This window comes from Portunus trituberculatus, chromosome 22 (assembly GCF_017591435.1).
Source record: "Portunus trituberculatus isolate SZX2019 chromosome 22, ASM1759143v1, whole genome shotgun sequence".
NCBI lineage: Eukaryota > Metazoa > Arthropoda > Malacostraca > Decapoda > Portunidae > Portunus > Portunus trituberculatus.
Window position 1 is genome coordinate 67990 of NC_059276.1, and position 12147 is coordinate 80136.

At 44.5% G+C, this 12147-nt stretch overlaps 1 protein-coding gene across 11 annotated transcripts in view; it reads left to right on the forward strand.

Annotated features, from left to right (window-relative positions):
• The first annotated feature begins 897 nt into the window (after window positions 1-897).
• LOC123507349 (ankyrin repeat and zinc finger domain-containing protein 1-like) overlaps window positions 898-12147 on the forward strand; it is a 360722-nt gene continuing 349472 nt past the window's right edge. For 4 of the 11 annotated variants that reach the window (XM_045260119.1, XM_045260123.1, XM_045260126.1 and 1 more), the window contains exon 1: window positions 903-1089. In XM_045260119.1, coding sequence (XP_045116054.1) covers window positions 988-1089 — 102 coding nt within the window. In that variant the 5' untranslated portion in view covers window positions 903-987. Of the gene's footprint in view, window positions 1090-12147 lie in introns of all 11 variants that reach the window. The other 7 variants (XM_045260118.1, XM_045260124.1, XM_045260133.1 and 4 more) reach the window with 6 other exon arrangements.

Consider the following 12147-nt stretch of genomic DNA (forward strand, 5'->3'; position numbering starts at 1 on the left):
GGAGGTAGATCTCACGCTATAGTGTGGTAGACCTCACGATAAGGACCTGTTCAGACGAGGCGTTTCCAATGCGCGTTAGCAAACGCAGCGTTAACAAAGTCAATGATAGTCTATGGAACCGTTCATACGTGACGCGGCGTTTTGACTGACGCCGTGTTAACTTCGGAGTTCCTTGCGCGCGTTTGGCGAGCGGGTCGAGATACATTGGGGCATTTGGGAGCGTTTACACAGCGGTAAACGCCGCGTTTTGAAAGCAGCACGCTCTCTAGTTGGCTGAGCTGCTACCAATGAGGAGAGAGAATGTGCGTTACTATGGCAACCCCTAGTATTTTCCACGTGGAGGAAGCTTTCAATCACGCGACACTCACACAGCTTGTTAGTTGAAGATATTTCCAAGCAGGTCATCAAATGATTTCACTGACATTCTAAAATATTTGAAAAACTTGGCTTCATGTTCTCTTAAACTCGGGTACAAGGTTGCAAACATGCCATGGGTGAGTCTGTCTTGTAAATGGATGAATCCAATGTCTTCTTTCTCGCCGCTTGCGCTACTTCAAACGGCGTTGCAAGACCCAAGCACATGCTGCCTCTTCCACATCCATCCTGGTTGGAACTGTCTGTTGCTCTCTGCATTGTTTGGCTCACACATATACGCGTGCACAAACACAAGCGTCGCGTTGACGCCGTGTTTGAAAACTCCTCGTGTGAACGGTAGTTTCCTAACGCCGCGTTTGCTGACGCGCGTTGGAAAACGCCTCGTCTGAATAGGTAGTCAAGTACCACCGATTTGTTTGTTTTTTATTAAAGGATTAAATAATCCTCAAATTAAGTCATCTCAAGGGAGCCCCCCTCCAATGAAGTAATTTGTCCTGCTGCTAGGCAACAAAGGCCATATAGCTTGTTTGTTTTTGAGTTAGCGGCGCGGGACGGGTGTTGCCGCATCCTCACCCTGGGACGGTAAGAGCCGCTGCGCCACAACACACAAGCATGAATAAGAGGGAGCAAGCTGAGAAGCAAACCGAGGAGGTCAACCCAGTGCCCTCCGTGGTCCCTTCTCTGGTCAGGGATCCAGAGGAGCCCGTGAAGAAGGTAAGGACGAGTGAGTGTATGTGTGATAACATTGTGTGGCCCCGGAAGGCGTGATGGCCCGAGCTGCAACGTATGGCCCACTTCTCACTGTAGTAAAACCAAAATGTACTGACCCACAAGGTGAGGCCGATAATCCCTACGACGTTGCCATATATCACTCATTACTTTAAAGAAAACAGAGTAACAGTTGTTACTTTAACGGTGAACCTTATGGGTCAGTACATTTTGGGGCACTCTCGTAAAGAAACCGTCCCGCCCGCTCGTCTCGATTTTCGGCTTCCTCTTCGCAGCTCCTCTACCCAGCTGATTTCACGTCACATATATGGAGAGAGAGAAAATGTGGAAACGAATAAGGGGATGAGAGAGACGGCAGTGAAGTTATTTCTCTCTCTCTCTCTCTCTCTCTCTCGTTGACCAATAGCGTGGCTCCATATTTGTGACGTCAAATCAGCTGGGTAGAGGAGCTGCGAAGGGGAAGCCGAGAATCAAGATGAGCGGGCAGGACAGTGTGGCACTCTCTCAAAGAAACCGTCCCTCACGCTCGCCTCCATTCCCGGCTCCCCCTTCGCAATTCCTCCACGCAGCTGATTTGACGTCACCTACATGGAGCCATGCTAGTGGTCAACGAGAATGAGAGAGAGAGAATATGGTAATGAATAAGAGGATAGGAGGAAATGGTAATATAACATTAGATATAAGGAAAATGGGTAACAAATAGGAGAAGAGAATAACAAATAAAGCAGAAATATGAATAAAACAGATGAAGGAAAATAAGGGAAAGCAGGATGAATGAGACTATGCCTAAGGGAGATAAAAGGAACAAAGGGATGATAAACGGAGGAAGCACTCTTATGTAGCAAGGCGGCAAGGTTTTTTCTTTTTCGTACATTTATACTGGCAACTTCAAAGGAATAAATGGAGGAAGTACTTTTACGTCATAAGATGGTCTCTCTCTCTCTCTCTCTCTCTCTCTCTCTCTCTCTCTCTCTCTCTCTCTCTCTCTCTCTCTCATTAATAGCGTGGCTCCATATATGTGACGTCACATCGGCTGTTTGGAAGTGTTGCGAAGGGGGGTGGCCGGCAATCAAGGCGAGCTCATGGGACGGCTTCTTTGTGAGAGTCCCAGTTTCTTTATAAGAGTGCCGACAAATTAACCTCATTAATCATAATATTCAAAAAGTAGATTACCAAGATGAGATGATAAAACAGATTTGAATGAAAGAACAGTCCGTCATACACACTATATACATGTAATTCTTTGGTTTTATTGCTGTTTTAACTAATGCACCATATGTAATAAGTACAGCCATTCGCAGGGTCAACATCTCTATGAAGTACAATCCTTCGTAAGGTCTACATCTCTAAGTTTTAAGTATTTGTGACCCCATTTTGCCCTGTGGAATATCAATAATAAGTTTATCTAATAGGTTTCTAGGATGGACGGTTAGGTTGAAAAATGTTAAGTAGGTTTAGTTGTCCCAAGCTTTTGACTGATTCTTTCGATCTTTTTTGGAGACTGCAGTTTCAGTAATTATTTTTTATTTTCCCCATGGCAGTTCTCCCTCTTATATGAAAAAAATATTGTGCTTAAATTATCTATTACTGCGTGATAACTAAAATCGCGATAGATAAAGTGAAGAACTTATGGAAATAATTTGAATTGACACTAGGGCTTCAAACCTGTCATTTTTTGTCACTTGCCCAGTTTTTATACCATATAATAGTACTAGTATAAAAATGAAGAAATGATACTCTTTAAAAAACTTACCTAATCAAGAATTATGATAACATAATAGAGCAATGATAATAACAATCATAATGATAACATGAATAAGATGCATCTTGCTTTTGCCTGACACTTACCATTTTTTCTATAGATGTTGGCTCAAAAGCCCTTGCTGCTGCTCTATTGCCATGTTCCTTGGCACAATCTATCACTTGTAGTTTGTTGGACATTGTGTAGCTCATTTTTTTTCTACCTGCTGCCGTAATGGTGATGGTGTTGATGTGTTTTTTTATGATCATGAACTTACTGTAACTCCTCACTGTTAGATGGCATTGAGTCAGTGGCAATCAGCTGATATTTATAAACATGCATCACAGCTTCACAGGTTAGATTACTTTAGATTTAATTTTACAATATTTAAAACTAACGTCACCATGGCATTCAGTGGTACCCATGGTACCAGCCATGTGTCAGTTCACTGCTAGTTCTTATGCAGTCAACACCTTGGCCCCTCCACCTTCCTTGTTTGATTGTTTTCATTACGAGCGGCCCCTGTCTACTTACCATCAATTCCTGTGGTGGTTTCTACAATTTGGTGTCCTCCATGTGCTGTCTTTGGTGTTCTTGACTGTCACCCTCAAGGAGCTGACTGCTGTCTACAGTGTTCTAACTGTCATCTCTAAGAAGTTAACTGCTGTTTGCTGGTTACTGACCATCACCTCCAAGGAGTTGACTGCTGTCTACAGTTCTGACTGTCACCTCTAAGGAGCTAACTGCTGTTTGCTGGATACCGATTGTCACCTCCAGGGAGTTGAGTGCTGTTTACTGTCTTTATGGTGTTGACTACTGGCTGCTGCCTTTTTGTTTGTCTTCTCTAAGGAGTGGACAGCTGCCTGTCTCCCTCCACCATGTCAGGTTGGGACTATTTCTCTTGATACTCCTAGATGTCTAACTTCATTGTCCACTTCCTCTTCGAGCAAGGAACGGCCCTGGAATGAAGACGACAACCATGAAGCTGATGTAAGAAGTGACGACAGACAGGCTAGCAGCAGTGTGCAACAGGTGGTGCGATGCACTTCACTGCCTTCAGTTGCCAGGCAGAGTAATATCAACAGTGGAACAGCTGATCGGCCTGCCATGGCCATGGTCAAACCACTTGATCGCCTTAGTGGTATTGTGAGTAATTTAATTGCCGCACTTGAGGACCTGGATGCTAGTTTACCCCAGGGAAATGATTCAGAGTTTAATGTGTTTTATGACTTGTCCACCTCAGAGGCAGAGGAGGTACCCACTCATGAGTGTTTTGGATCCCTTAGAGCAGTGGCTTCCAAACTTTTTCAGCTTGTTACCCAATTTAACATGCCTCACTGCATATTACCCCTTTCACAAAATGATGTTGACATTGACATATATGGTTAAAATAAAACATTAGATATATTTTATTTTATTTATTGTACAGTGGAGACTCAATACTCGAACATAATTCATTCCAAATGGCTGTTCGAGTATTAAAGAGTTCGACTATTGATACCTATAAATTCATTCTAATCTTAGCAAAACCTCAAGTTTAAAAAAATTTCAATGGATTTTCCTACAATTTTGATTTTCACATACCTTAAATGAAGGCTGGGGATGGATAACTTAGAAGAGGAGGTAAAAAGGGTGGGGAGGAGGAGGGAGGTTGTCGGAGGATGAGTCATCATTCATGAAAACATCTTTGTAACTTTTCTCCTGGTGTGATTCCTGTGAACCCACTAGTGGAAGGCTGTGGCTCACTAACACTTGCACTCTCACCAGATTTCTTATAGGACCACTGGTGGACCTACTTTATTTTTCGATATTCAGTGTGTCTATACTGTGCTATAATTTTTCTTTCCTAAATTTTTTTGTATATTATTATCTCTTTGGTTTGCATATTTAGAAAATGATATTTTTATCTCTTTGGTTTGCGTATTTAGAAAATGAATGCTACACAGTTTTATTTATGGGCAACTTAGTTCAACAGAAGAGAGAGAAGATGAAATAAGATAATAAAGATGATGTCAGAAAAATTATGACATTATGAAAAGATCAATAAAGAAAACTATTGATGCTTATCAAGGAAAGTTCAATTGTGATGTCTCAGTTTAAATTATTTGTTATAGAAAGTATTAGGTTCTTCTGAAGGAAAAATGCAAGATAATACAGTGGTACCTTGAGAAATGAGTTTAATTCGTTCCATGATGGAGCTTCTATCTCAAAAAGCTTGTACCTGAAAACAATTTTTCTCATTGAAATGCCATTAATTCCATCTAGCCTCTCCAAAAAGAGCACCCCTATTTTTTTATTCACATATTTTTTATGTAAGAATAAGGTATTTATAAATAATAATTATTGCACAGAAACATAATAAAACATAACAAAAGATAATATATTTAGATGAACTACTCTTTTAAAGTATGTTTACTTCAGAGGGTGCATTCCACAGAATGTTACCCTACCACATTCCCAACCCTCACTTGGGACTGTCAATCAGCTGCAGTGTACAAACATAGCCACCCACAGAAGACTGACTGCTCCAATATTCACAGAAGTGCTCAATGATGATCCTGTAAACATTATTCATTCAATAAATTAAGTTTTAAGTAGGAAAGAGAGAGAGAGAGAGAGAGTGAGTGTAGAGGTTTGTTTACATTTCCACCCCTCTTTGTGATAAGTGTTGAAGGAGGAGGTTGGCAGAGATAGATGAAATTTGTTTTGCTTTTTTCAGTAACATACGCAAGTATACTTTATCAAAGCATGAAAATATATGAAATAACAGCAAAAGTGGTAAAATTCTAGTTTCTGCCCATACTCCCCCTTCCATCCCCCAACAAGCTTGGGGACAGGTGGGAATGCGGGGTTTTGGGTGGGGTACATGAAATGCGTCAGAAATGCGTATTTTTTGCGTAAAATGGAAAAATTCCCATTAAAAAGTCTACGGAATTTTCATTACAAGTTTCCTAATTTTACTAATTTCGGTAATTCGATAAATCTATAGAACAGCAACTCCTTACATATTCTTTTCTATTACCCCCCTTCCCCCCAACAAGCTTGGGGGCATGTGGGGAATTGGGGGTTTTGGGGGGGGAGCCAAAAGAGGCGAGATATGGCGATCCAAAAAAATCCAAGGACAAAAACCTAACCTAACTGGGGGGCTGTGCCCCCCTGGACCCCCACCTACAACAGTAACCTAACCCTAACGTAACCTAACCTAGCCGGGGGGGGCTGCGCCCTCCCGGACTCCCCCCCCTGCAACACTAACCTAACCCTAACATAAACCTAACCTAACGTAACCAAACCTAACCAGGGGGGTGCACCCCCCCGGACTCCACCCTGTAAGCATACCCATATAAAGCTCAAATTTTGTAATATTGTAAAAATCTGTGGTTAGCATTACTCACTAAACCTAGCAATGAACCAAAATCCATGCTAGAATTCTGTACGTACTTGCATTGTGTAACAAAATGAATGATAAAAAAACAAAACAACACTACTATTATTTTTGAGATTCCAAAGGATAACTATTATGGATCGCTACATACTTATTGTTGCACCTCTCGCTGCATTGTACACACTGGCTCAGGCGTTGCCAGGCTGCTCTACGCTGAACGGCCACTGTATGACACATAACATTTGCATTGCATTTTTCTGCATTCAGTGTTTATTCATCATACCTATCACAAATATGTACAGATAAAATCATCGTACATGTTAGAATAAAAAATAAATAAATGTTAGGATTAGGCGTATCAGTGGTGGTCTCTGTAACGGGGTCCACACTTGTGGCGGAGCTGACTGGTGAGCTGCATTGTCTACCGGAGATCCTGTCAAAGTTAGCACAAGGCGTTAACTGACCATTGATAATGTAAGAGAGTGTTTGCGGGCATTGTATGAAAGAAAATGACATGTTTACTGTACTTGATGACAAACTAATCAAATCTGGCGGCACGTTCATTAAGAAAATGCCGAGTACACTATTGTGGACACCCGCGCTACGAGCCCACGCTCTGGCCGTCCACTATTGTGGACACCCACGTTACGAGCCCGCGCTCTGGCCGTCCACTATTGTGGACACCCACGTTATGAGCCCGCGCTCTGGCCGTCCACTATTGTGCACACCCGCGCTTTAAGGGTTAATACCCAATCCTCAAGGTTCGACCGACTGACTCGCCAATTTGACATTCATATCTCGCGTGCCACCCACCCGGTTAATTCCGCCGCCAGCCCGCTGGGCAGAAGTGTAAACCAACGCTACCCTGTGCTAAGGATGCCACTCAAAGGGGAAATCCCCTACAGTAGGTGATTTTAGCGTAATGTAGGGGGTAGGGGATGCCTACAGGGAAAATAGCAATTTGCAAGGGAAACTAGAGAGTTTATTGACAATATGTAGGGGAATTTTTTTTTTTTAATTTCAAACACTAAATATTTGTCTGGACACCCATTACAGTTTATGAAATATGGATTTTATATGTAGAGGTAACCCCCGCTTAACAAAGGGGTTATGTTTCTAAAAAAAACCTTCGTTAAGCAAAACTTCGTTAAGTGAACCAATTATAATAAGTTTAACCCCTGACTTGAACTTCCATTGAGAGTAAACAAAGCAAGAGTGATTCATAGTACAGTGAAATGTTTAATGAAAGTAGAAATTATGAAGTTAAACATTTAGGCAGTTTAATTTAAGTCATTATAATGTACACTAATGTATGTATGTACATAGCTTTATAATGTTGATGATCTTAAATTTATGAGGGGAGGGAGAGTGAAACGGGAAAGACACTAACTGGCAACTTGTGGAATGTAAACAAAGCGCACATCATTATATCACATACAAAACTTATGTACCACATTTCCACAAGGTTTTCCATTGTATCCATTGTAGAGTCACGAGAGTTCAGGTGGTTCTTTTAGCTTTCAAGGAAGATACGGTCTCAACAGCCTTCTTAATAGAGTGCTGACATGAAAATAGTAGAGACAGTAGATGGAGTCAAGATGGTGGCAAGCAATGCTATTAATTTTCTCGCCTCTTTCATGCCTGCAAATAATATCCAACTTCACTTTGAGAGTAAGAGACTTCCTGGTCTTCTTAGCAATGCTAGGCCTCATTGTAGGCCGTTTTGGTGGTAAGTTGAGCGAGGGAAGACGAGCTGCTGCTGATGCTGTTATTGTTTTGAACAGGGGGAGTGAGTGGTGCGCGTGTTGTCCACAAGAGGCGCTGGTGTATTCAAAAGCCTGTCGGCATGTGTGATACGGCAGGGCTTTCAAACTTAAAAAAATTTACCTGGATAAAACCTCATTAAAGCAAGTTTAGAGTTCGTCAAACGAGCAGATGGTAGTAAAATGAAACCTTCGTTGTAAGGAAATTTTGTTGTGTGAACCTTTGTTTTAAGAAGGGTTGTTTGTATATATATATATATATATATATATATATATATATATATATATATATATATATATATATATATATTGTGATGGGCACTGTCGTAATCCCCTTTAATTTATTATTTCATTATATGTGAAGCCTATGGCCACCCATCGCGGGCCCCTCGGGCTGTTATGCTGAGCAGACGACCCGCCACCCTCCTCTTTGTTTCCACCATTTTGTGTGCCTGTGAGCTTCACAGTCAGTAACCAGCTAGCCTTCAGCGGAGATAGATACGCACTCTCGTCAGTCTGGCACAGTGTTAGGGAGATTCGTGTTGCTGGGCTTCGCTTGTTACTCGCTAGTCATTGGTCTGGGAGTTGTGCCCTCCTGTTGAGTAGCTGGCTTGTTACTCGGTAGACCGTGGCTGTGTAGGACAAAGGGCTTGTTGTCCTGAGGAAAGTGTAGCCGGTTGAGGCTGCATTTTCTGTTGTGCGTTCGTCCACTCGGGTGTGGCGACACGGAGAGACACGCTTTGTCTCGTCCTGTTTGTTTTGTTGGTGGCCGTGGTCACCAGTGGGGTTTGGTGGGCGGCTGTGTGCCCCCACCATCTTTTGTATAGTTTCAGTAGTATACTGTATTGTAGTGGTAGTAGCCATGCACACTAATTGAATGCTGAGAGGCTTCATGTCGGCCAGTGGTGCGTAGTTGTCGTCCGCCAGATTTGTCTGCGACGAGTATTTGGACTCGTGTATAGCTGGTGTCACCTGTGGGTGGTGTCTGGGCTTATGTGTACATCACCGGATGTGCTGTACACATCATATATTGCAGTAGTAGTAGGCCAGGGATGTCAGTCTGACAGGTGTTAGGAAGCACCTGTTGTAGTAGGATAGTATAGTAATATATATACTGCACGTTTTGTCCCAGTCTGTGAACCCTCACAGCCTGGGTGCACAAGGCATGTGGAGAGGCATTAATACTTCATAGAGAAGTGGGTGGAATTGTCCTTGTGGGCGGTTTCTCTAGGGGGTGTTAAGGCCTCGCCCTGTTACACATAACCTCTGCCATTTATAAATTCTACTTGGTTGGGTACAGGAGGAGAAGGAGTTGCTGAGGAGATTCCCTTACAGTGGGGGAAATTATACACTGTTGGCGACCTTGAAAGAACCTGAGGGTTACGGCAGCTGTGAGTTATAGTAGTGGGGACTCTGTGGAGTTTTTATAATCCCCACTGTACTGACCGTAATAAAGTTGGCGATTTTGCCAGAATAACAGTCTAGTGAGCTGTAGCAGTTAACCGCAGCGTTACGTGAACCCGTAACAGTGGCGACCTCGCCAGGATAAACCAAGTGCTTTATAGTGTGTAGTGTTATTGTGTGGGGTATTATTACTTATATTATTTTATTGTTTGTGAGAACGAGTCCCTGTGAGCACCATGGAGAGAGTTACTGGTCTTTTCACCCCACCAGTGGAGGGTGAGGATGCGAGTGTGAGCTGGCGAGACTCACCACGTGGGTATGATGAGTCGGTGGCCACGCGTGGGGTCAGTGAGGACGCATTTACTACGTGTCATGATAACGCACGTGGCGGTCCCAGTGAAGGTGATGTGGGATATATTAGCCCTGGCAGAAGTATCGGAAGCAGGGAAGGCTCCCGACGATCTAATCCAGCAAGCAGTATTGTTGATAGTGTCCAGTCAGCTGCCAGACTGGAGGAACTGCGATTGAAGCTGGAAATGAAGAAAATGGAGATAGAAGCAGAAGAGTGGCGAGAGTTAATAAGACTAGCTGCTGAGGAGAGGGCTAGAGAAGCGGAAGAAAGACGAGAACTTCAGAGACTAGCAGCAGAGTAAGAGGCTAGAGAGGTGGAAGAGAGGGCTAGAGAAGCGGAAGAGAGACGAGAGTTAAACAGACTAGCAGCAGAGAAGGAGGCTAGAGAGATGGAGAGAGAAAGGGCAGATAAAGATAGAGAGTTGGAGTGGGAGAGAACTCGCCATGCAGTAAGTACGCTTGGAGTTGTTGGTAGTGTAGGAGGAGGAGGAGAACAGAGTGTAGAGTGTACTTTAGTTCAAAGTCTCCAGCTAGTCCCCGAATTTGATGAGTCTAAGGTGGCTGAATGGTTTGTCCGCTTCGAGAGGAAAGCCAAGGAGTTTGCTTGGTCTCGAGAGAGATGGGTAGGCTTGGTCGCGAATAAACTCAAGGGAAAAGCCTTGAAGTTTATGATAAAATGTCAGCTGATGATCTGGATGATTATGAGGAGTTTAAGGCTGACATTTTGCGGGCATATGAGCTGCGACCAGAAGCCTATCGCTTGCAATTCAGAGGAAAGAGGAAGCGAGCAAGTGACTCCTACCTCGAGTGTGCTCGTTCACTGGAGCAAGTGTTTGAGAGATGGGTTGCTAGCGAGGGTGTTGACTCTCTCGAGGCTTTGAAGGAGTTAGTAGTTATGGAGCAGTTCATTGATATTGCTGATAAGGAGCTGGTACCTCTGTTGAGGGAGAAGAGGTTTAGGACTTTGAAGGAGGCTGCTACATGGGCTGATGATTATGTGTTGGCCCACCGTCCTGTGCAGCAGCCTGGGAGTTGGAGTCGTAAGGAAGGTGGTCCTAAGGGAGGCCCAGGGAGTGGTGGCAATTCTTCCTCGGGCTCTCCAGGCCACTTTAGGCGATATACTGGATTCGACAGTAAAATGGGTTTTGGAAAGCCCCAGGCCCCCACCCCTCCTTTTTCTGCGAAGGATGGGACGGCAGGGAAGGCGGCCCCTAGAACGCCCAAGTATGATTACCAACCTACGTGCTATCACTGCCGAGGAAAAGGGCATATTAAATTCAATTGCCCAAAATTAGTAACAGCTGAAACTCCAAAGTCCTCGCAGAAACCAGTTGCCTTGTTGGTGTGGCCAGATAAAGTTTGTGGTGATGAGTTGACTGCTCCTTCAGGCTTTAGAAGTGAGAAGGCACGGCGTGTGCCTGAGTTGTGTTTGGAGGAGGGAGAGCAGGTTGGCCCGCCTGTCCCTCCCCCTGTTGCCTCGCCCGCTGTTGTTAAGGATAGTGAGCTTGACTGGTGCCGTCCTTTCCTGTGTGGAGGCACGGTTGAGATTGATGGCACAAAGTATCCCGTCACTGTACTGCGTGATACAGGAGCACAGCAGTCAGTGTGCCGAAATGTCACTGGGAAGAAGGTGACATCTAGTAAGGCAGTGTTGTGTCGTGGACTTAACACTGTGGAGGAGTTCGTGACGGCTGAGGTGACGCTGTCATGTCCTCTTGTCACTGCTACGGCGCAGGTAGCAGTGGCAGACGAACTGCCAGTCGCAGGAGTGGACTTCCTGCTTGGGAATGATTTGGCTGGTGGTCGTGTATGGATCCCAACCTCTGAGGAGGATGAGGTTGCTGAAGAGTCTGGGCCAGTGGTGCAAGACTCTGTAAATGTTGTTACCGCTCTCAGGCCCGCCGGGCTGAGAGAGCCTGTTACTACCCAGGAGGCTGCTAGCAGACCGGTGGGATTGACTCCAGATGGGAGTAGCAGTGCTGATGTGGTGGAGTCAGTGTTGGGCTCACCATTGAGTTCTGGTGTAGAGGCTGACGGTGATGGTGTGGAATCACTCGTTAATGCACCGGACTCGGCTTTGGGAGTTGTTGCTGAGAGTGAGGACGAAGTGTTGGGTGTAGCTGAGTTGTTTGATGGTTATCCTCACTTTGCAGAGCACTCCGGAGGGAGCACTCGTGCTGAGTTTCTTCCTGGTGTGGAGGCTGGGGGCTCTGATGTTCAGCACAGGCCCCAGCATGATAAGTCAGGCAGTTTGTTGGAAGTTGGCGCCCAGGGTGGGAGACTTCCAGTTCTGCGGGGAGTTGGAGTTTCTCCCCTGTAGAGCATCGTGGAGGCAGGGAGCGAGCTGTTCCCTTGCCTGGTGACTGCCTGGCTAGTGGTGATGATCCTTCTGAGGACTCACC